This window comes from Prunus dulcis, chromosome 1, assembly GCF_902201215.1.
Source record: "Prunus dulcis chromosome 1, ALMONDv2, whole genome shotgun sequence".
NCBI lineage: Eukaryota > Viridiplantae > Streptophyta > Magnoliopsida > Rosales > Rosaceae > Prunus > Prunus dulcis.
The window spans coordinates 13,124,370-13,150,813 of NC_047650.1; the positions used below are offsets into that span (position 1 = coordinate 13,124,370).

Here is a 26,444-nt window from a genome sequence, read left to right on the forward strand (position 1 = left end):
CACCTTCAACTCCTTTAATTCTGCTGGCGCCATCCTATAAGGTGCTTGAGATATAGGGCTCGTTTCTGGGATGAGCTCAAAAGTGAACTCGATTTTCCGGTTAGGAGGTAACCCAGGAAGATCATCCGGAAATACATCTGGAAAATCCCGAACTACTGGAATATCCTCCAACTTATTGTAAGAACCCAAACCAAAATATCTAAAAATTAAGATTTCTTTATTCTAACCAAAAGACAATTTTGCCCTCACATAATTTAATAGAGAAAAAGTTGACTTTTTGATCGAAGGCAAAATGGGAATTTGGGAGATCAGTTTTTTTAAAAAAACATGTTTTCTTCTCCCTTTCTCCCCCCTCTCTCTCTCTCTCTCTCTCTCTCTCTCCCTCCCGACAGTTTGAGAAAACCAGTCGGGCAGCCACCTTCCAAGCCACCCCAACGCCACCTCACGCCACCCCGACCCTCTGGACCAGACCCAGCAGCACCGGCCAGCTCTCGCCATCAACCCCAGCCCGTCCGCCGCCCCTGCTGCTGTCTGGAGCCGCCGAAAACTGCTGGAAAACGCAGCAGTTTTTGCAAATTTTCCAACCTCAGTTTCTCCCTCATCCGGCCACCAAATCAGTCGTGTGAGGCACCAGGAGTCCAGCTAACCCACAGGAGGGACCTTCGAAGGGTCCAGCTAGCTTGGACCAGCTGCCGTAGAAGTACGAAGGAAACCACTCAGGCCATCTTCCCAGCTTTCGCCCCACCACCAAAGTGTAGGATCTCGTTGTAACTTTTCTTAGTTCTGTAAATTTGTATAGAAACGCTCTGAGATCTCATTGAACATGAAGAACTGAAGTTGAGATCTGTTGTTTGAGTTAGTCTGGCTGTTGGTGTGTTATTTGAGATTGTTTGACAGGTGGAAGACTTTGGGGTATAGTCAAAATACAGGGGAGACTCCGCCGAATTTTCGGCAGAAGTCGGAAGAAAATTTTAAAAGAAATCGAAAAAGGGAAGGGTAAAAAGGTCATTCGTGCCCGACATTCGCCAGGTGTCGGACACGCACAGGACTCGGCTCGGATCCCAAAACGAAAATTGGCTCGGGTCCTGTCAAGAACTACCAATCTTGTACTGAGATAAATTGTGAAGTCCTCACTAGTCTGAGGCAGGAAAAGAACTTACTTGGGATATATTCCTCACCCAAATTCACAATCACTTGTTTAGAAATCAGTAACTTGGGGCGCAAGTTATCTGTTTCAAAGAAGTCTGCTAGGGTTTTCATTGCTAGCAGTGGCACGCTCACACACTAAAGAAAGCTGACTTATTGACCAGTCAATGGTTTTCAAGGCAGTGGGGAACTTTATCCTTCCATCACAGGAGCAAACTTAAAACGGGTGAACAATTTGGCACTCCTAGTGGGACTTCTCAGTATACATACTCTGACAGAAATTTTCTAAAGTATATGAATATTGGAAGCTCTGGCCAGAACCCACGTCGCGCCATGAAAAGAAATCAGGTAGTTCTCCGAGAAGGATTGGAGTCAGAAGAAAGTGATGCCGGACACTCAACTCATGAAGTTGAATCAGATATAGGAAGCTGTGTTCCGACAGGAGGCTGCAGTACAAAGGAGCCAGGATACTTTGAACAACATGACAGACATTATGCAATGACAAATTAGCAGACAATTCAGGAAGGATCGAGAGGCTACCATGGCCAGAATTCCAAACCCAGATGTTGTAGTCCAGCAGTTAGACCTCCTTTATGTCCTTCCACCAGGATTGGTTTGGCCATACCAGGAGAATCATCTCATTGTATAGATAGCTGGAGTACAAGGGCATGGAGAGATCCAAGCGGGACAGAGGGGAGGAGCCCTTCCTGTCAAAGAGCATGAGGGTCCAGTCAGGCCAGAAGGCCCTGCACCGGTTCAGGTTCCTCAAAATCAGCCAGAACCTCCACCTATTCCACAACCTTGGCCCCACGTGAACAACCCTTGCCACTTCTGCCTGAGGCACTAGCTGTGTTGCCTTACAGACCCAGAAGGATGGATCCTAATCCATTCCCTCCACCAGTAAGAGGCAGAAGAGGCAGATGGGGAATTAACCCTTTTGCCAACAATGACAGGAATAGATTGGGGGCAAATTGGAGAAACCATCTAGATTTGGAAGAAGAGGAAGAACACAGGGAGGAAGTTCTGCCCAGGCCATACAGAATGGAGCAGAGGATTGACCACATCTAGCCAAAACAGGGACGAAATCTACACCCTGTCAATGCTTTAAATGACATGGGGGCACTACAGAGAATGATCAGGGAGATGATGGAGCCTGAAGCCAAAAGAGGAGAGAGGCCCATTTACAGAAAGCCATATCCGGCTTATATTGATCAAATACCTTTATCCCCGGGTTTCAAGGTTCTAAACTTCACCTTGTTCAACGGAGAAGATCCCTATGCTTCATCAGTTGAGCATATAGGCAGATTTTCTGTCCAGTGCATAGCCATAGAAAATAACCCTCTGTTAAAACTGAGGCTTTTTGGAAAATCTCTCTCTGGACAAGCCTTCACCTGGTACACCAGTCTACCAGCCAACTCTGTCCAAACCTGGGAGCAAATGGAAAATGTTTTCCATGACTACTGTTTCAGGATCCAAGCAGAAGTCAACATTAGTGATCTTGCTGCCCTCAAACAGAGTGAAGACGAACCTGCTTAAGACTTCATAACCAGGTTCAGAAATCTCAAAATGAAATGTCGAATCCCTATGGAAGAAGGGCACTTCATCCAGATGGCTCAAGTTGCCCTCAAAATCTCTCTGAGAAAAAGATTTGACGGGATGTTGTTTGGAGATATGGCATAACTGGTTGACAAAGCATCCAAATATGAGGGGTTGCTCAGGGAAGTACAACAGAATAGGAACTCCTCTAAAGGCACATACTACAAGTCCCCTTCTTCTTCAATACACCTGATTGAGGTAGAATCAGAAGAAGGTACAGAAGGCTCGGAGGAAAGAGAAGTTGCAGTAGTAGAAATGGCGAAACTAAAACATCTCATCAGTTGCAAGGCTCTTACAAAGCCACCAAAGGATCAGAAGCCGCCACCATTCACATGAGAGTTTGTTCCAAGCAAACCAACACAGAACAAGGTCTATTCCTTTGATCTAACGAAGGTGGATGCCTTATTTGATGAGATGCTGCTAGAAAAGGGAATAGAGACACCCCACAGGTTGCCCAAGCCAGAGGAACTCAAGGTCAGACAGTATTGCAGGTGGCACAACTCTTGGAAACATTCCACCAATAGTTGTGTTGTTTTCAGGGATGTCATACAGGAGGGAATAACAGCAGGAAGGCTAAAACTGGTTGAGAAACCTCTACAAGTCACAACAAATCCTTTTCCCCAGCCACAAGTCAACATGGTCAACTTAAATTGGCCAGAACAGAAGAGAAACAAACCCGCAACAGAAGCTAGCTCTAGCCAATGCAGAAGATTCACGAGGGAGGCTAGTCAGAGGCCCTAGCCAGCTATCTCGGTTGGGGTAGTATTATGCAGCAAGTGCAAGTGCGAGAGTGAGCTAGAAGTGATTCTGGACAGGCAGAATCAGCCCACGCCTAGTGATTTTGACAGGACTGGAACATCATGCCACCAACAAGGCCCAGTCCCGATTCCATCTTGAGATAGAGCCAGACAGAAGGACTATCTTAAGCCTGCTCAGTGCAGCAGAAGGATGACAAGGCAGCCCAAGAAGGAGATACCTATTAAGATGCCTGGGAATGAAAAACCTTTGGCAACTATCATAGAAGGCAGATAGTATTCTATGGGGAAAAGCGGCAAACCAACTCTGGAGCTAACCAGAACTCAGAAGAGGAGGGTTCAAAAACAATACTGCATGTTCCTCAAAAATAGGGACGACACACAGGCACTTCCAGAGACCCGTTATGCCAGAAAAGGGAAGAAACCAGAAATACCTCATCTGGCAGAACAAACAGCTTGCCAGCCGCAGAAGCTGATAAAGCCAGAATCTCTAGATAGACCTTCCGTCCATCTTGCCTCATTCTCAGCCAACCAGCTTGAACCTTCACAGATACAAGGAGAACCCGAATCTATTCCAGTAGAAGGACAAGAAGACTGGATTGAAGAATATGAAGAGGAACAGTTGGACTATGAACCATCTGCAGATGACCAGAATGGACTCATCGAAATAGGAGAACAGGAAGACTGGATAGAAGACTATAGGGAAGAACAGATAGAATACGATGGAGAATTAGATGAGGAAACTGAGGCTTTTGGTGTAGAATTGGAAAGCTTGTTGTAGGGTGATCTAGGTATCAACATGGTGTTCGTTTTACCAGAGAAGTTCAAAGCGGCATAAGGACAAGAAAACACTTTGGAAGGGGATGTTTTCTCCAGGAAAGTTTTGAATGCAGATTGGCAGAGGTACAAGAAGCGCCAGAACAACAAACATCTGCTGCCAAGACAGGCGGGACTACCCTGAAATCAGTTACAGAACAGCTTTGCTTCTCCAAACCAACCAAGGAGATGGCCAATCACCTCAGACCTTTGTTCATAACAACAAACTTTGGGGGTATTCCTATTCCCAAGGTGATGGTAGATGGAGGTGCAGCCATTATTCTTTTACCCTACAGATTGCTAAGCAAGATGGGCAGAACATAGAAGTATTTGATTCCAACACGCTTAACTGTCACCAACTTTTCTGGGGGCATCACTAAAACTCATGGAATCCTGGATGTGGATGTCATAGTTGGAACCAAAGAATTAAAGATTGCATTCTTTGTGGTAGATACCACGTCTACCACCTACAATGCCTTACTTGGCAGGGACTGGATTCACCAAAGCTTATGTGTTCCTTCCACTCTGCATAAGCAACTAGCCCTTTGGAACGAAGAAGGTTACATGGAGATAGTAGAGGCCGATCTACGGCCATTTCTGCCCTCTGCCATGTGTTTTGAGGCAAGGTATTATCATGATGACCTTGGACCTTTCACATTCCTTGAAGTCAACCAGAACGGCCGCCCTCATGGTGTCACGGCCCAAAGACTCATCGAAGACTGTTTAGCCAGTTCTCTTGAAGACTGGAATAGACCTTTTGTTCTAAACCTCCAGAACTCTGATGTTTAGTCCCAATCAATAGGAAAAGGATCGAGCTGCAACAATTTGATCAATTACAAAAAGATTGTTGATATATTGGGAAGAAAGAAAGCTCTTTATGCAGAATCCAGCCATCAATATGGCAGAATTCACTCATGAAAGCACAGAAGAACAAGAAGAAGAGAATTCACTCTTTGCCAGAAGTGGAAGATCCATTACAGGAGAAAAACTTAGGGACAGAAGAGGATCCAAGACCAACTTTCGTTAGCGCACTATTGAAAGAACCACTCCGGAGTGAAATCATTGCACTTTTGCATGATTTTAGAGGTTGTTTTGCTTGGCATTATCATGAGATTCCTGGACTGGACAGAAGACTGGTGGAACACAAGCTGCCAATCAAAGAAGGCTATCTTCCAGTCAAATAGGCCAGAAGAAGGATGTCTATGGACACAGAGCTGAAGGTCAAGGAAGAGATAGAAAGATTGCTCAAAGCAGGATTCATCAAACCAGCCATTTATGCTGATTGGCTAGCCAATATTGTGCCAGTTATGAAGAGAAAAACAGGGGTAGTCAGGATCTGTGTGGATTACATGAATCTAAATGAAGCATCCCCCAAGGATGAATATCCTATGCCAATGGCAAATATGCTAGTCGATGGAGCTGCTCATAAACAAATGCTATCTTTTATGGATGGCAATGCAGGATATAATCAGATTATGGTGGCAGAAGAAGACATCCACAAGACAGCTTTCATGTGCCCAGGACATATAAGTGCTTTTGAGTATATTGTAATGCTTTTTGGCTTAAGAAATACAGGAGCCACTTATGAAAGAGCAATGAATTCTATTTTCCATGATATGATAGGACATTTTCTAGAGGGCATGCCTAAGAATAGGACAACATAAGTTAAAAATGAATCCCAAGAAATGTGTCTTTGGAGTTCAGGTAGGAAATTTCTTAGGTTTCTTGGTCCACCAAAGAGGCATAGAGATTGATAAAAACAAAGCGAAGTCCATCATAGAAGCTCTACCACCTCGGAACAAGAAAGAACTGCTGAGTTTCCTAGGAAAAATTAATTTTCTAAGGAGATTCATATCCAATTCTGCAGGAAAGATCCAGCCTTTCTCCTCCTTGTTAAGATTGAAACAGGAACAGACGTTCTAGTGGGAAGAACAGCACCAACAAGCTTTCGAGGAAATCAAGCATTACCTCTCAAATCCACCAGTTCTGTCCCCACCAAAGAGAGGAAGACCACTCAAACTCTATGTTTCTGCATCAGAAGTGTCCATTGGGAGTCTGTTAGTTCAAGATAGCAAGGAAGGGAAGGAACATGCAATCTACTATCTGAGCAGAACTCTGACAGAAGTCGGAAAAGAAATATTCTGCAATTAAAAGGCTTTGTCTAGCCTTATGCTTCATTGCTGTGAAACTCAGACACTACATGCTACCATTCACCATCTACATCATTGCTAAGACATATCTAATCAAATACATGCTAATAAGGCCAATGTTGAGAGGCAGAATTGGAAAATGGACTCTGGCTTTGACAGAATTTGCTTTCAGGTATGTTCCTAAAAAAGCTGTCAAAGGACAAGCTGTGGCAAATTTCGTAGCATATCATCTGGGAGAAGATATTGAAAATATGGACTCTTTGGACATAGCAAATGTAGATCTATTGACTAGAGCTCATACTTGCCTTAACAATTCCATCTATTCAGTTCACTTTACACCTTGGAAACTGTACTTTGATCGATAAAAAACTGATATAGCCTATGGGGTAGGGATTGTTCAAGAAGAACCACTAGGGATCAGACATTGTTATTCTTTTCAGTTGGATTTCTAATGCACCAACAACAGGGCTGAATATGAAGCTTTAATAATTGGCCTACAAATGCTGGTGGAATTAGGGATCCAATCTGTGGAAATCCTGGGAGATTCTGTGCTTGTGTTGAAACAGATCGCTAGAGAATACAAGTGTCTAAGTCCTTCTTTAACTGTCTATCTAGTAGCAGCTAGAAACCTTCTGACAAAATTCAGGGAAGCTACTTCGGAACATATCCCAAGAGAAGAAAACTTTGCAGCCAATGAATTGGCTCAGGTAGCAACAGGTATACAAATGCCTGAAGACTGTGTGCAAATGATCATCAAGGTAGGAAAGAAAAGTCTACCATTTGTTCTGGCCAGAGGAATGGAGATAGATGTCAATTCTGCCATAATCACTGAAGATGATTGGAGAAATCCTATCATAAATTACATGCAGTATCCAACCTTGCTTTCTGAGAAGAGGATCAGAATCACGGCTTTAAACTACCTTATGTAGAATAGAGATTTGGTCCAAAAAAGCAAAGATGAGGTACTTCTAAGGTGCTTAGGAAAGAAAGAATACATGAAGGTCATGGGAGAGACCTATGAAGGAATCTGTGGAGCTCATCAAGGAGGAAGAAAAATGTGCTGGTTAATTAGGAGATATGGCTACTTCTGGCCAACTATGATGAAGGATTGCATTGACTATTCCAAGGGGTGCGAGGCTTGTCAAAGGCATGGTCCAACCCAGCAGGCTCCTTCAATTCCCCTGAACCCAGTGGTAAATCCATGGCCTTTTAGAGGATAGGCAATGAATCTCATTGGTAAGATTTATCCAGCCAGTAGCAAACAACACTGTTTTATCATTGTAGCTACATACTATTTCACCAAATGGGTGGAAGCCAAGCATGTTAAGTCCACAACATCTCAAGAGATCATCATTTTCATAGAAGAGCAGATTATACAAAGGTTTGGCATTCCAGAATCAATCACAACTGACAGAGGATCTTCTTTCATATCTGGAGAGATGCTGGATATGGCAGAAGCATTCAAATTCAAGCTGCTTCAATCCACTCCTTATTATGCCCAAGCTAATGGGCAGGCAGAATCAAGTAACAAGGTGATCATCAATATTATCAGGAAGATGCTTGAGAAAAATCCATAGCAATGGCATGAGAAATTATCAGAAACTCTGTGGGCACATAGGACTTCAAAAAGAGAGGCAACTGGCATGACCCCATATGCTCTAACCTATGACCATGATGCAATTATGCCTATGGAGATAGCAGTCCAATCACTTAGAATTGCTCATCAACACAACCTGGTTGGAGAAGACTACTCTCAAGCCATGCTGCTAGAACTGGAGGGATTGGATGCAAGTAGGATTGATACCCTCAACAAACTCTTATGCTCTAACCTATGACCATGATGCAATTCTGCCTATGAGGATAGCAGTCCAATCACTTAGAATTGCTCATCAACACAACCTGGTTGGAGAAGACTACTCTCAAGCCATGCTGCTAGAACTGGAGGGATTGGATGCAAGTAGGATTGATACCCTCAACAAACTCTTAGCAGGAAAGCAAGCTGTATCAAGGGCCTACAATAAAAGAGTTAAAAACAACAGTTTTGTAGAGGGAGAAATAGTCTGGAAAGCAGTCTTGCCCCTTGGAACACATATAGCTGGTTATGAAAAATTGTCACCTACATGGGAAAGTCCTTTCATAATTAAGCAAATTCTTGGGATGGGGGCATACAGATTACAGGATCGAGATGGAGATGTGCAAGCTGCACCAATCAATGGCAAGTGGTTGAAAAAATTCTATCCAACCATGTGGGATTCACAGGCTGTACAAACAGATCCTGGAATAGAGAGGGAACGAGATGAAACTGTTATTTAAATTTCTGTTCTAAAGTTTATCTTTTGTTATAATTTATTAAATTTCTATTTTTGACAAAAGAAATTGCAAGTGCAAAACGAGTTCCACAAAAATAACTTTTATATTAAATATAGTCATTTTTCATGACTAAAGTTTTATTACATTTAAAATCTGAAATTCAAAGTCCTAGTTTCCTAAGGGTCTCTTGCAATCCGGCCCTCTTGATAGAAATTTCTTGCTGAAGTAGCATCCCTTGATGAAAAGAGGCCTCTGCAATCTCCAAACCAGCCTAGAAGCAGCAACCATGTTCTGTACAAGAAAAGTAGCCTTGGTCTTGGTGCCCAGTCCAGCCCCAAGTTTGTTCTGCCTCTCCCTTAGCCCAGCCAGCTGCTTTTGAAGTTCCTCAATGTGCTTCTCCAGTTTTTCATCAGCGATCTTGGCTTCCTTATAGCCCGCAACCATCTGGTCTAGCTCCGCTTTCTGTTTCGCATAATCAGCTAAGTTGGCTTCATGAGTAGCCTTGCAAAATTCAGAAGCTTTGAAGGAGGGTTTAAGATCTTCATAGCGAGTGTGAAGATTGAGCACATCTCTTACTAGGCCTAAGCTGAGCTCGAGAATAGGTCTGGGAGCCATTGCAATAGGTTTAGATCCTTCATCAGTTGGTCAACGACTTCTCTATTATCATCCAAGTCCAGCTCTGTTGACTGCCATATTTTTACTCTATCCATTGCCTCATCGACTAATTTAGACTTGGCCTTGCCAGGAGTAGAGCTGAGTTGCTCTAGCCTGTCTAGTTGAGTATCCAGATCCATGGCTTCAAATTCTGCCAACTTCGGATTAGCAAATGAGGCAGTAGCTGGTGAGCTAGGGACGAAGCAGACAGGCATCTGTAAAGAAATGATTTCAGAAAATCCCATGCTAAGAATGAAAAAAGGAAAAGAGCTAAAGACACAGTGATACTTACAGCCACAATGGGAGGCTTGAAAGGACTGGTCACCACATCTAAAATCCCAGCAGTTCTGTCCTCCTCCGCCTAGAAAGAGAGAAAGGAACCTCAATCAGAAAGAAAGAGGTAGACAGGACTGTAGAAACCAGACAAGATCAAGAAAGAATAGAAACCACCTCAGATACTGCAATGGCAGTAGAATGTTCTGCCTCCACATCATCAAAGAGGGCCAATTCTGAACTAGTGGGCTCTGCTCTTTAGGCCTCTTGCTGCTTCTTCGCCAGCTCAATGCTCTCGGCTATTATTTCGGCGGGAATTTCTTCCTACAAAAAGACAGAACTCAAGTCAGAAAGAATACAATACAAAAAAACAGCAGAAAAATGCCAAAGAAAGGGATCTCTTGTTATAAACTCACTTCTTCTTCTCCATCTTTTTTCTTCACTTTTTCTCCTTCAAAGTTCTCCTTCTCTTTCTCCTGTTCCACAGCCTCAAAGGCCTCTTGCAGCTCTTCATCAGTTTCGGTGGTTTCAGTAGGAACTGCTGCAGGCTCTTCTTTCCTGACTAATTTTCTATCCATAGACGCGTTAGCCATCGGCAGCCGTTATCCAATCGTTAAAACACACCGTCAAGATCTATTAGCCTTTGGCAATAAAAAAAAAAAAGTTGCAAGCGAAAGTAAGCATGAAAGCAGTCAAGATGAATTAAAAAATTTGCCCTCGGCATCAAGGTGTTCCGAACAAACTGCCTTGTGGCAGGTACAGATTTAAAAACAAAAAATACATGACAGAGGCTACATGGTGTGCTCCTCAGTACCAGCAATGGCCTCGACACGGCCTCGTCTTCGGGCTCGACTCTAGCTTCGGCATCGACCTCAGGGCCCGACTTGGAAAGAGCATCTTCACCCTCATAATCTTCGACCATCTCCTCAGTAATCCCTTCCGGTAGAGGCGGGGGATCAACAGCAAAGTTGAGGTTCAGCTTGGTACCTAGGTTGAAGCGCTTGAAACGGTACATCAGATCCATCATCTCCGTACTCACCTCCTTGTCCACAAGGGCGGTCAAGTCTTCAAACGAACGATACTGAGCCACTGCCTCCCGAACGGCCGTTTGAATCTCGGCAGCCCTAGACCGTTCAGCCTCCTCTAAAGCCACTGTGACAGCCTCCTTAGCCATCTCAGCCTCCCTCGCTGCAATCACCGAGGCCTCCAAGGCGCCTCTCATTTCGCTCAGCTTCTCTGATGCCTTCAGCTGCTGTTCGAGAGCCGCCTTGTCCTTGAGAAGGTTGGCGTGGTGTTGAAGCACCTTGTCGGCCTCGGTAACCTTGGAGCGACAGTAGTCATATGCCTTCTTCGCGCGTTCGGCGACATTAATGGCTCTCCTTATACAGAGCCACATATCCATTGACGCCTGCAAGATTTACACCGTCAGAAACCAGGAGTATCTGTATACTTCGGTAAACAAAGAAGTAATAAAACTCACCGCAACTTGCAAAGGGAAGGCAGCGCCGGCCACCTCCCGAAGGCCCTTCTTCGGCAGCTCATCTACATCGGACATTTCCATCTGCGAACCGATAATCATATGGTTTGCAAACTGTACTGTCTTTGAAGGGCAAACGATGGTAACCGGATCACCGCCTCTTCAGCATTGTTGTCAATGGCAAATACCACCCTGTCTCTTTCCGGCACCCTGGCCCTCTTCGGCCTAGTAGGACCGTCGAGCTCAATCACCGCAGAGCGTTTGCCAATGACTTCCCTATAAGCCTCCCTTGCTGCAGCAAGGCTCTCGTTCTGACGGCCCTGACCCTCAAGCTACCGAAGCCTTTCAGGCAGGGTTTGGTTCTCCAATTCGGCTTTTGAAGGCTCGCCAGCGGTGACCTGTTGAGCAGAAGGGTCCTGCCGCGGCAGAGGATGCTGAGGGTGCTGCTGTTGCTTCTTAGTCTTTGCCCCAAAAGGAGACACCTCCTTGACGCCTCTGATTGTTGCCTTGCCGGAGTCACTATAGAAGGGCATGCATACCGTTAGTCATATAAAACAGCAAAAAGGGACCATACCGAACGGTAATGAGATGGGAACTCACTCACAGCCGGATTGACGAGTCGAGCCTTTACCAAGTTGGTGGTGAAAAGGAAGTCTGGATAAAAGCGATCGGCAGCCGGCACCTTGCTCCTCACTCTTTCCACTTTTTGTATGTCCGCCTTGGTGGGAGTAGGCTGTTTCACTTTGCCTACAAAATCGATACACGTTAGAAGACCAGAAAAGCATATGCAAAGAAGTGGCGAAAAATCTACTTGTAATCATACCGGAAATTTGGAAAACGGTAGGAATGGGGAACCGGACAGGTCTGTAGGAAGGCGACTACCAATCGTCGGACAGAAGTACGCTCCTATTCCTTCACGACTTCTGCAAAAAGGGCACTGCACTCAAGAAGTGGCCACGTTCGGAAGCTCGCAAGCAGTTCGCCTGGACCCAACCCCCATGGTCCGCACTCTTAGACTTGGTGACGCTGTATAGGTATGAGAACTGCTCATACGAAGGCTCACCCTCTTCGGCAAGGCCGAAGGCAATAACGACTTCCATTAGGGCCACCCGAAAATTGGGGTTGTATTGGCCGGGGGCGTAGCCAGGTGGTCAAGGATTCGCTGAAAGGCAGGCTGCAGGGGTAGACGGATGCCTTGCTTCAAAACGTCCGTAAAAAAGACAACCTCACCATCCTTGGGGTTGCTTAAGGATTTGGTAGGCCCCGGGATCATCCACTTAACCGAATCCGCACGATATTTGGCCAGCTCGGCCTCGGTAATTAGATTCAGACCTAGGTAATCTACACCGAACAAATGCCCCTTGGGGTAGCCTAACGGTACTCTAGGGTTTCCTTGAAGAACCACTGTCATCTTCGGATCAGATGAAGATTCGGCTGGAACGTTGCCCAGGCCAGAAGTGGAAGTCTTCGAATGGTAGCTAGCATGCCGATCAGGCAACTGCGTATCCCTCATCAGAAACTCACAGTATTGGCTCGTACTGGCACAAGCGTCGCCGCACGGCGCCACAGCCAACGAAACAGCCTGGTTCGGTTGCAGAACTTTTCCCCTACTGAAATATGGTGGGGCCCTAATCTTTTCGCAGACGACTTCTACTTTGGCTTATTCTTTAGCGGCACTCTCGAAACTCAGTGCAATACTGTCGGAGTCCCGTTGATCGTCCGAGGACTCGCCATCGAACGCATTAGGTTCGGAATCATACGCAGACTCGCTGTCGGACATCTACAAACAACAAAGGGAAACTAAATGCCATGCATAAAGATTAAACTAAGGGTTCCTATGTCCATCACTACCTACGGTAGTTAGACTATCGAACGCTTCTCGTGTTCATGTATGTTCATAGTCTAGATCAAGCTATAAGCACAATTTTTAATCAGAAAAATATGTGAAAAGCAGGGAGTACCTTGTTCGTACGGTGTCGAAAGTTGCCGAAAATCGCCCCGCCGCAAGAAACAACTTAAAATTGCCTTGATTGCCGAATGAAATTTGCCGAAAATCGCCTTTAGAAGAAGCTCTTAAAGTCGCTCTCACAGCACAAGTGACTCCCCCATCCGGAGTCACTCCTATTTATAGGAGAAGAAGTCAAATGGTAGGCCTCGAAAACCCAACAGGATGCGCCGCCTGACACATGGCACCAATCGAAGGCGAGAGCAGGCAGCACGCCAGACACGAAAGACGAAGCGTCATTTTTTAGCTTGAAACGACTCCGCTCCCCGTCTAAAGCTTAAGGGATGACCGATCTCCCAGAAGCGTGGACAAACTGACCATACACCACCGTTCGGGAATTGAATTATTACCGAAGGGTACCGCAAGAATGGGTGACCCTTGGAATACCCGAGCGCCTCAGACAGGAAAGGCGCCCCCCCAAAGAATGAGCCCATCGTCTAGGTATGGCCAACATACCGAACGTTGTCGCACAGTCAGACAGAGCAGTCGGCTTCTAACGATAACCGACGGGGGCCGAAGACAGAAGCAAGTCTCTGTTGAGAATCCTTTCTCAAACAGAAACTTAGGGGACTCCTGTTGATACCCAAATCAGCGACCAATAAAAGCTGAACACGTGGATAATGCAAGGCATCGACATGGAAGCCCTCGGCACCGATGCCTACCGATCGCAAATCTACAGATCGCAAATTGTCCACTGGACACATGATGCATCCATTGTGAACATCCACAGTCCCATATCGAAATTCTATACAACTTATACACCTCTCAAGGTTTATAAAAGGAGCACAATTCCCCAAAATGGAGGTAATCTGAACTTTCGGCATACTGCCCTTAGATATGTTCTTTTCTCTTACAAAGCTCGTACTTACTTAAGTATCGGAGAGCCTTCGGCCAGTACCAAACTGGTGCCCTAGGTCTTACCGAGCGGATCCCTATATTGCAGGATCATGCCCTGCCAAGGCCCAAGAGCATTCTGAAGGCCCAGACATCACTAAGTTGAGCCCAAAAGTACTGAACCACTTTTTCGCATCAAAAGATAGCATTAAAGAAATTTACAACATACATCAGTTAATAAACGAGACCTCTTAAAAATAATAAGGGATGAGAGATAGTTTAAAGTACCTTAGTTTAAAGTACCTTCAACCCCTCCCCTAGTTATTTGATGCAGTCTAAGGCAGATTGAGCACAAATAGTGCCTTTTGACGAAATTTGGCTCGAAAAGATTGGAACGGACATCCATGCCAATCAAGCACTCTCAAATTGTTTGGGATAGAACCGGCGTCTCCAGAAAGGCATACGTTGTAGTTTATGAGAATTTTAAGATTTTTCATTTGGGATAGAACCGGCGTCTCCAGAGAAGCTTGTGCCAACATCCAAGAATATCTCATCATCTTGTTTGGGGAAATTTAACACGATGCCTGTGATTTTATTTGTTCCCTAATAGAAAAAAGAAAAATGTACTAAGTGTTACAAGGTATTTATAATTAAAAAATATATTATATTAACACACAACATGTGTTAGTTATTGAGTTAAATAAAACATTATACTCACATATAAAATTTTATTTACTTACTGTGTTATTAGTCAGAACATGCTCGACATCTTCATGAAATCACAATCTGCTACGTTCTCCGGGTTCAGTGGGCGACTCCTGCTCAATTATGTCCTTACCCATCTTTTCTAGTAAGTCATGCATCTGAATATAACTTCCTTCAACACTTATGAGGGCCTTTTCTATGAGTACATCAATGCCATATCTAGTGTTTAGCTCACAAGCCTCTGTCACATAGTTTCTACTTGTACCCTTAAAGAAACATGTGATGTCAAGGAAAACCTTCTTCACTCTATCATCCAAGGCATTGTAACTTATTTTGAAAACTTCTTGAATTTCTGTGCCTTGGAAACCATCCAATGCAGCTTGCCATTTATGTATACTTCCACCATATAGATGAGAACCTAGAAATTTCAAAGCCAAAGGAAAGCCTTGAGCATAGCGCATTGCACGTTCTGAAAGTTTCACATAATCACCCAAAGGAGGCTCACTTCTTTTGAAGGCATACCAACTCAAGAGCTCAAGAGCTTTAGGATCATGTAAAATCTTGACCTCATGTATTAAATTAACATCATGAGCAGTTAACAGTTGCTTATCCCTTGTTGTTATGATAATTCTACTGCCTACACCAAACTAATCACATGCCCTGACTAACTTGTGTAACTGTTCCATGTCATCCACGTCGTCAAGTAGGGGCGGAGGCAAGTAGGGACCAGTGCAGTCACTGGCCCCAACTCAACTTTTTTTCTTTCTTTTTAAATGTAATATGTATTGCTATTATTGAATAATCTATATTAATTAATATGTTTATTTTATCACATGGGCCAGCAGCCAAATCCTGTTTTCCTTTCCACCAAGCTCCACTTTCCTTTCCTTTTTCCAAAGGTTTATGGCTCTTATTATTATATATTTACCCTTTTACAAAAATTGATAAAATCCTAACTCATTTTTCTCCTTTCTTGGAGATACACAAGCAGCAAAGCAGACTTTCTCAATGCACTGCCTGTGAGTTTTTCTCTCAAACTCCATATTAAACTATCAAGTTTTAATTAGGTTAATTTATTCAATTAAAGTTTTTTTAGTAGTTCTCTTTTTTATTTTTTCTTTATTTATTTATTTTTAGTTCATAAAATTTTGATTTTTTTCTTTTCCTTTTATTGATTTTAATTGATCTTTCAATTTATGTATAAATGATTGCTTCGTTGCATATATTGAGAGAGACATTTCCAATAGTATAGATGACGAGGTTGTTATGCAACGATTTCAAAATATGAAAACTTGTCAAGAACAATGATGATTGTATTGAATACACTATGATTTTTGATGTTTTGGTATGTCTTGTGAGTTCAAATTTTTTATTGTTTATATTTTGTAAGAGGCCCCCACACACATGAAATTCTGGCTTTGCCACTGTCATCAAGAACCAAGAGAACCTTTCTACGCCTCAACCATTCCTTTATCAAGGTGACTCCTGTTGGCGTGACTTGTGGATATTGACTTACTTTCCTTAAACACCAAGAATTCCTATTATAATTGTAATTGATTTACTTTAATTCCTGATTTCCTACTGCAAATAGATTTAGGAATTTATTATTTACTTGCCCATTCAGGTTTCGTTCTATTATAAATATGACCTCCTACAAGGAGAAGAATAACAGAAAATTCCCACAAAACAAATATTCTCTCATAGTTTTCATATTTTAGCATGGTATCAGAGCGGCGATCTTGGAATTACTGACTCTAGTTTCAAACCCCCGCCGTTGCTATGGGGGTTGATGATTTTTTCAACCCTCATGGAGGTAGCACCACCGACTCCTTCTCTCATTCTCCACCAACCATCATTGAGTTGAGTGCCCAGATGGCTCCGCTCCTACAGATGCAGACTTTGACCCCGAACCCGATCCAGAATCAAGATCCTCTTTTGAAGACCCCGACCCCGACCCCGACTCCGAAGATGACCCCAACCCCCACTCCGATGATGACCCCAACCCCAAATTTGTCTCTGATTCAGACCTGATCCCGATTTTGACTCCTACTCTGGCCCCGACTCAGGCTCAGATTCCGATCCCAATTCCTACTCAACCTGTATCCTATGCATCTTCCGCTGCACAGATTATGACTTCTAGACTAACGACCCCGACACATGGACCAGATTGCGCATATTGTGGTGATCCGAGACACACTTGTGAGACTTGTTTTAAATCGCATGGCTACCCCAATTGGTGGGCTACTCTTACAGATCGAGGACAATGCAATATGACCAGTAATGGTACTGGTTATGGATTCCATACTTCCGATAAGATTGATTCCAGGAGCTGGATAATTGATTCCGGTGCAACTGATCATATGACGTTTGATCCTGATGATTTTCTGAATACTACACAACCTCGACGAACCTGTATTGCAAATGCCAATGGTGTTACTTATCCTGTGACAGGGGCTGGCACTGTTGCACTCTCATCCTCTCTCACACTGTCTAATACTTTACTTGTTCCATCTTTATCCACTAAATTGTTGTCAGTTAGTCAGCTTACTGAACAATTGAATTGTTGTGTACTCATTTACCCGAGTTTTTGTTTGCTTCAGGATATTCACACTAAGGAGATTCTTGGTCGTGGTACTAAGAGAGGGGGGCTATATTATGTCGATGACTTCAGTCCCGGCATGGCTAACAACGTGACACATCCCTTTGATAGCAAACAAAAGCAAATCTGGTTGTGGCACCGTCGATTGGGACATCCGTCTTTTAGTTATATGAAGCATCTTATACCAGATTTATTCTCAGGTTTCAAGGACTCTGACTTCACATGTGATACTTGTATTTTGGCCAAGAGTCACCGTGTGCCCTACCCGTTGAGTACGAACAAGTGTACTACTCCATTTACGTTAATTCACTCTGATGTTTGGGGACCTTCTCCTATCACTGCTCCTTCTGGTGTTCGATGGTTTGTCACATTCATCGATGATTGTACACGGATGACATGGCTTTATTTGCTGAAGAATAAAAACGAAGTGTTTTCCTGTTTTCAGTCCTTCCACAAACAGATGAAAACTCAGTTTAATGCTCAAATCCAGATTCTTCACTCAGACAATGGTGGAGAATTTGTCAATCATGACTTTCAGACTTACTTCCAACAACATGGAATTATCCATGAGACGACTTGTCCTCAGACACCACAACAAAATGGTGTTGCTGAACGAAAGAATCGACATCTTCTTGAAACCGCCCGAGCACTTCTGATTGGCGCTCATGTTCCTCGCCATCACTGGGATGATGCTATTGTCACCGCAGTTCATCTGATCAACCGCATGCCTTCTGGTGTACTGACCTTTAAAACTCCCTTACAGGTGCTTGCACAACACAGACCTCTGCCTTCTGTTTTGGTACTCACACCCCGAATCTTTGGATGTGTGGCTTTCGTTCATCTCCACAAAAATCAACGTAGCAAACTTGATCCATGTGCGCTTCGTTGTGTTTTTGTGGGTTATGCCACTCATCAGAAAGGCTACCGCTGTTATCACCCTCCTACCCAACGAACCTATGTCACTTTGGATATGACCTTTCTGGAATCTGAGCTGTTCTTCCATGACCCATCATCCAATTCTACACTTCAGGGGGAGATACGAAGTGAAGAGCAGAATTGGAGCAACTTGGAAAATAAAGAAATTCTCCTTTGTACAGAAATGATTGATCATTCCGAGTCTGGAGCACGAGATTACTCTCTGTCAAAAAGCGACCAATCGCCCATTCATAGCGATCAATTGCCTGACCCACCTGATCCATGCGAAGATATTTCTGATCCGAGTCTCACACCTACAGACAATACAGAACAACAAGATGAAGACCCCCCTCTAACTCAACAGTACCAACAGACCAATCTCCTGAGAATATCCTTGAGGTAACTACTCCTACTAGACTTGTGCATTTAGATGATAAAACTATTGGATATCAATTACCTTTCAGGCAAAATCGTGGGAAGCCACCAAACCATTATTCACCTGATATTGGCAAGACATCCAAGTATCCAATTGCAAATCATGTATCCACTGAGAAGCCGTTTGAACCACTCAAGGCTTTTGTGCATCAGTTGTCTGCTATCCATATTCCAACCAAGGTCTTTGAAGCATTGAAAGATCCTAAGTGGGCCCAAGCTATAAAAGAGGAGATGAAAGCCCTTGAGAAAAATCAGACTTGGACATTGGAGACTATACCCCGAGGAAAAAAGACTATCGGATGTAGATGGGTGTTTACTATAAAACACAATGCAGATGGATCTATCGAGCGATACAAGGCAAGACTTGTGGCAAAAGGGTACACACAGACCTATGGTATAGACTATGAAGAAACCTTTGCTCCAGTTGCAAAGTTAAACACCGTCAGAGTCTTATTGTCCCTTACAGCTAATTTGGATTGGCCACTACACCAGTTTGATGTAAAGAATGCTTTTCTACATGGCGAACTCACGGAGGAGGTGTACATGGACATTCCTCCTGGATATAATACTACTCAGACTGGAACAGTTTGCAGGTTACGAAAAGCATTGTATGGATTGAAACAGTCACCATGTGCATGGTTTGGACGGTTCACCATGGCAATGAAGAACAATGGTTTCAAACAGTGCAACTCAGATATTTGAAGTCTGCACCTAGAAATGGACTTATGTTCTCAAAGCATGGTCATCTAAATATTGATGGTTATTCAGATGCAGATTGGGCAGGTAATGTAACAGATAGAAAATCCACATCGGGTTACTTCACATTCGTGGGAGGTAATTTGGTAACATGGAGAAGCAAGAAACAATGTAGTAGCTTTATCCAGTGTAGAAGCCGAGTTCAGAGGCATGACTAAAGGGATTTGTGAACTTCTTTGGTTAAGAAAGTTTCTTACTGAACTTGGGTATAAACCTACATCCACAATGAATCTCTTTTGTGACAACAAGGCTGCTATAGCCATTGCACAGAATCCGGTTTAGCATGATCGTACTAAACATGTTGAGGTGGATTGACACTTCATCAAACAAAAGCTTGAGGCTAAAGTGTTTCAGTTTCCTTTTGTGAAATCCGAGGATCAATTGGCGGATATTTTGACAAAGGCGATTTCCAGTAAAGCATTCCACAATTCACTAGATCAGTTGGGCATTGGCGACATCTATGCACCAACATGAGGGGGAGTGTTGGCATGACTTGTGGATATTGACTTACTTTCCTTACACACCAAGAATTTCTATTATAATTGTAATTGATTTACTTTAATTCCTGATTTCCTACTGCAAATAGATTTAGGAATTTATTATTTACTTGCCCATTCAAGTTTCGTTGTATTATAAATATGACCTCCTACAAGGAGAAGAATACACAGAAAATTCCCACAAACAAATATTCTCTCATAGTTTTCATATTTTAGCAACTCCTTTATCAACATTGGTCACCTTCAATTTTTTTCCCCTTAGAATCTCAAAAAGAAGAGTCTTTTGCAGTTTGGCTAAACCTCCATGCGACGTTGAACATTCTCTAACGTTTGCCAGAAAACACCAACCTTCAAATTTGTGGGCAATTGAATTATAAACAGCTTTAGCAATTGTTGTCTTACCAATTCCACCAGTTCCCCATACCCCTACCATACGAACATCATTTTCCCCCAAATCTAATAGCTTATTCATACCTTGTACTTGAGCTTGCATTCCAACTGGATGCTCTGCCACTTCCAAACACGCACGGTTTAATACGTGTTTTGAAATCTCTTCAATGATATTTTGGATAAATTTATATTCAGATTGATTCCTGCCAATTGAAAAGAATGTGAAGCATTTAGTGACATAGCATTTCTATATAAAATTAAAAAAAAATAAGAAAAGGGCAAGGAACATTATACACACAAAAGGAAGAGAATTTTGAGCAACAATGAATAAATTAACTCTTATAAAACTGATTCCAATTAAAGTTTGTCAAGAATTGGAATCAAAACTAGTCTTATATTTTTAAACAAAACAAAATAACAAGCATTATATAAGGGGGTTAGAAATTTACTCGTCCAAGAGAGTGAACCCTGACAAATTTGCTGCTTGTGAAAGAGCTTCCCTCCATCTGTTGACTTTCTGTTTCAATATATATATATATATATATATATATATATATATATATATATATATTGCACGTAGAGTTTGTTCGCAAATGTATTGCTGCCATAGTCAAACGGTGAGTGCAATTCTTCTTTGGTTCTTCATTTCTTCGTTTATTCTTCATACTATATTTGTAAAATTTCAATTCTGGTTTTGCTGACTTAATGTCCATGGTTGCGACATTTCTATTAATGGACTCTTGAGCCCTATTCAAAGTACTATGATTTAATATCGTCAATTCATTTTGAGCCTACAACAAAGGTTAGTGCAGATAGGCTTGGAAAATTATCGAGATTAGTAATATGATGATTCTGACATATGTGTAGTAGAAGATGTAATCACATGCTGATGTTATTAGTTCATCAGTATGGACCTTTGACTAACTTGGATGTGTCTAAGGTTTATTTGGTATCCATTAAGTTTTATAATTTTTCTGTTTCAAATGTTAAAGTTCTTGCTTTTACTTTGAGTGCCAGGAGAAAGGCAGTTTACAGAGTTAGAATACATCAAATAGAACTGCAAAGCTAGTGTGTAGGCTATTATTACGACTTGCACATATGTTTTCATTATTTTGTCAGTGATCTTGAATCTTAAATTTTATTTACTACACACAGAAATAAATACATACATTTTAGTTGGAGACAAATGGGAGAGAGAGATGGAGAGAAGAAGAAAAGAAAAAAAGGAAAGGAAACAATGTGAGATCCCACATCGACCAAACGGAGAGGGGGGTGATGTGCCTTATATGGCACACCTCGCATCCTCATAGCGCGAGGCCTTTTGGGAGCTCACTGGCTTTGGAGTTGTAAGAACTCCAAAGTTAAGCGAGTTGGAGGCTAGAGCAATCCCAGGATGGGTGACCACCCTGGGAAGTTGCTATGTGAGCTCCCAGGAACAAAACCGTGCGGGCTGGTGAGAATGTAGCCAGGCCCAAAGCGGACAATATCGCGCTACGGCGGAGCCGGTCCGGGGTGTGACAAACAAGAGGGAGTGATGTTGGAGACAAACTGAAGAAGGAAAAAAGAAAAAAAAAGAAATAGAGGTGATTGGAAAAGTGTTTGGAGGAAATATTCCAAAGTTTTATTTAATAAGGTTTCTTTTTAAGGTTAATGTAGGTTCTAAATTTGAGGGCATTTATGTCTATTGAGGTGAGTTTTCTGTTATATTTGAAATTTTTTACAAAAACTGACATTTTTGAAATTAAGTGTCAAGTTTTGGCTATTTTTGATAAATTCTCGTATTACACTATTTACTAATAATGTATAATTACAATGATGAGTCATTGGGGTGAGTCATGGTAGGTAATTCTTGGTATGGTATAATATGTTATGGTAGGCATCCATTACATCTAGGTTCATAGCACATATCAAATGATAAAAGGAAAAAAAAAAAATGTTAAATTTGCTTTTCACCATTGTAAATATTTTATTTTGATTTTAAAAAATGCAAAACTAAAATTTAATATAATTTATTTTTAAAAGGGTGCTTTTCCCAGCAAGTGACTTTTTTTTTTTTTTTTCAAATAACATTTTATAAGCTAAATTAAGATAAAGGAAGATAGAATTTTTATTTTATATTTTATTGATTGAACTATGTCAAAGGAAACGTCATACTGTGTATCTATGTATATAAATATATCTTATGCAAGATGCATTTCATAAAGATAATTAGGTATAAAAGTAATGGAATAAAATCATATACGAGTTTTTAAAATATAAATATTGGGATGGTTGATTGTTATCCAAATTTTAGGAGCAAAAGACGATCCCCCTACCTCTAATATTCTTCCACCATCTTTAGCTGATTCCATTGAACCTCTATTTGTTAAGCATTTTCTTACAAAATACAGAAAGTACAACTTTTAAGAGTGAAATGTGCTGAAGAAGTTATTGGAAAATGTCTACATCTTAAGGATTTTACAGAAAAGCCAACAAAAAAGTTTCCATGGAGAGACAACAAAAAAGTTTGCAGATTGTATGACTTATTATATCAATGAGTGTGTTGAGAAACATATGAAGATTTAGTACCTTAATTATGTTGTCAAATTTGAGCCAAGTTTAATCGGATGCATGTAAACGGAGGTTAGATGAGTTGGTGAAGGAAATGTAATTGTTCCTGCACTCAAGTTCTATCCCCCTTTCTATGCATTAAAATAATACATGGGATGATGTCTGCACTCCTAGGCAACTCTCTAATTTATCTACAACTACTCTACAAATATGGGTTATGGGGAATCCGTGCTCTAAGGCTAGTTGGGGCCCTGGCTTGCCTTGGTCCTCTGTGTTCATGTTCACATGCTGGTTTATCTGGAAATGGAGGAACCAGTTTATCTTTACTGACAATAAGGAGCTGCCTTCTTACCCGCAAAGAGTAATTCTCTATGCAATTAATGATTGGATTGCTTCTACTATTATCCCGAGTGGAAAAAAACCCAAAATGTTGATTCCTCTTGCTTGGGAGCTGCCTGCTAATGGTCTCTTTAAACTGAACATTGATGGCTCTAGGAAAACTTTGTCTGGAGCTGCTGGTGCTGGAGGGGTCATCAATGACTCTATGGGAGAATGGAATGGTGGCTTTGCTGTGAACTTGGGAAAGGGACAGATTTTAGAAGCAGAAATGTCGGGATTGTTCTTTGGTTTAAAGCTGGCTGTAGATAAAAGGCTTTCACCTTTGATTGTTGAGATGGACTAGTGCCATTGCCGTTCAATTAATCAACAGGACTGAAGCTGATGAGCTTCATCCTCTTGCTGGCTTAATTGCTAGTTGTCGAAAACTCATGAATATGTTGAATGTCCATGACATCAATCATATTTATAGGGAGAAGAATCGCTTAGCGGACTGCATGGCCACTTGGACCTGGGATTATGCTTATTTGATACTGTGCCTCCTTGGGCTGGACTAATCCTAATGGATGACATTGTAGGGGTTGCTCAACCTCGTTTAGTTTGTTTGTAATTCCTTTCTCCCTCTTAACCAAAAAAAAAAAAAACATGGGTTGGGAGTTGATGTCTCTTTCAACAGGAAAAAAGATAGTTGGATCTAGGTGGATCATCACCATATATAAAGCACAAAGTTGACGGGCAATTGAGCGTTATAAAGCAACGTTAGTAGCCAAAGAATATAGTTAGACTTGTGGAGTTGGTTATCCAGAAACATTATATTTTTTTGGTTGCAAAGATTAACAATATTCTAGTTCTTCTCTCATTAGCTGCAATTTTAGATTGACCTTTACAACTAGAGATTGGAAAGTTGTAATTCAAATAGAGATTTAAAAAGGGTACTTTCCTTCAACAAGGGAATGAACTTGTAATTCATGCAATCTATTATTGCCTATTTTCTTTTTCTTTTTCTATCACCCAAATATTACTGCTCAAATTCTCCTTTCGTAGTAATGTAGTTCAACCACAAATTAACATACGTCCTTTTTTAAAATCTACATTTTTTTTATAAAAAAAAATTACTCCGACAAACACAAAGTTGGAGAAGTATTTTTATTACGTACGGCCTCTACAACTCAAAGTTGTTTTTATTGAAAATGCCAGTATTCATTTTTTTTTGGACACATATCCCTCCACCAACAAAATATTGTTAACTTTAAATTAAATTAAAAAAGAAATTAAAGTAAAAATAATAAAATCCCAGCACCCACCATCGAACCTCAACAACCACCCAGCACACCATCCATAACCACCCCAACCCACCCCAGAGGCTGCAAACCCCGGCCAAGGCTCCCTTCCACTCTCTCTCTCATTAAAGTGGTAAAAGAATATGTTTATGCCCTTTGACTCAGATCCTTCATCAACCTTATGGATTGTTCTTCGGTGGAGGAAGCAACCATGGGAAAGTCCAGGTCGCGATGGAGCAGCAGAGGGAAAGTTGAGGCAGTGTGGGTTCTAGATTTGGTGCGGTAGTGCGAAGAAAGAGAGGGGGAGAAAGGGAGGGCGTGTTTGTTGAATTTGAAATAAAGGGACCAAGATTGTTGAAGGCAGATCTGGATATGTTGGCACCGCTGGGGTGGGTGGCGGAGAAGATGAAAGGACTGTGTGCTTGGTTGTGAAGAAAATTATTTTGATATTTTAACATTATTTAATATAAATTTCACCTTCCCAACCATAACATGGGTACACGGTAGTTTGTGTTCAATAATTCACGCTTAGTTAATCAGACCGACGGCCCGCTATTACTATCTCCAGCTTAAACAACATCCATGATATTCTCTTCAGATCTGCATTCACTAAGCATAAGCAACTAAAAACACTAACCTGGCTGAAGCCATATATTCTCACATGTTATCAAGAAGCACATGTGTCAAATAGAAATCATCTGGAATGAGCCGAAGTCTTTTACTCACTTCTATCCCTTACTCAACTTACTAATGGGGTTTAAAACTGGCGTTAAGAGTACCATAACATAAGCAGTGACCTCAGTCTTTATAGGCAGTTGACCTTCAGAGTTCGACCCATGAAGACACCCTCAAGATAACCTTATATATGTCTATAATTCTATAAACTAAATCCACATTGAAGTAGTAACCGCTTTATCATATTATACAACCATATATCACAATCCTTAAGGCACCCAGACTAGCTAGTACTAATTGAACTCTAATCTTACTTGGATTCCTAGCAGTCTCATAACAATTGTGATGACCAAAGACTATATTCTGACACCAGAACTTGCAACTCCAAAGATACCAAAACACAAAGCTTGCATATTGGAAACTGAAACCTACTGTGAACAATGCTGATGACCCAAATGCAAATGAGACCTCCTCTCTCAGAGAAAAGAAAAACAGAAAAGGAAAAAAAATCATGGGATCCAGAAATTAATCATCTGAAAAATTGCGTTGTGAAGATGCGATTGAAACAAAAATATTCTGATGAACAAAAGTTCCAAAAAAAGTAAATAAAAGAAGAAAGAGGCGTCAGCTGGCAGCTGAGAGCTCCCTTGATTGACTAAAAGACATGTCACCTTCTAAAGTCGAGACCTTAGCAGGCGTGTGTGGCTAGCATTCCTCTCATTTCCAGACCCAGGTGGACCCCGCAGCTATTGAAGAGCAACCCTCGGCCTCCTCGCAAGTAAAATGTAACTCGACCCACATTAGGCTTTGATAACGAAATTGTAGAACACAAAATCGTAGCAAAATAGTGTAGTGGTATGTGAGTATCATTCTGCAAAGATTAAGACTAATTAATTGAGTATTGATTATGATTAATCTTAAACTTTATCTGAATGTTTGAATGGTAAGACTTTGGTTTGAATTACATAAGCAATTAACAAGAATTAACTAACAAAAACAATAATCAAATTCGGCAAACACTGATAGTATGAGCACTAGGGTTCCAATTTCACCATAGCCAATTCTACCCTATTCCTGTAGCCAGTTAATCCTAATTATTATCCATGTTAATGGTAAATTTTTCTTAATTATTCAATACGACATGCCTGTCTATACCAAAAGTATTCCTACAACCGTCCCACTCTATACCTAGATGAAGAACTAAGAAGTAGAAACCCATTAAGTTCTATGGAAATTTATGAAAACCACACAAGCCTCGATTAACCTTCCAGTTCACTGAAGTAACCTGTG

At 41.8% G+C, this 26,444-nt stretch overlaps 1 protein-coding gene across 1 annotated transcript; it reads right to left on the reverse strand.

The window, feature by feature from the left end:
• Nucleotides 1–14,795: 14,795 nt before the first annotated feature.
• Nucleotides 14,796–20,395, reverse strand: LOC117614375 (TMV resistance protein N-like). The gene is made up of 2 exons (XM_034343175.1): nucleotides 20,272–20,395; nucleotides 14,796–15,358 (listed from the first exon to the last, which is right to left on the reverse strand). Exons 1-2 carry the CDS (start codon nucleotides 20,393–20,395, stop codon nucleotides 14,796–14,798), a joined length of 687 nt encoding a protein of 228 aa, XP_034199066.1.
• Nucleotides 20,396–26,444: the final 6,049 nt, after the last annotated feature.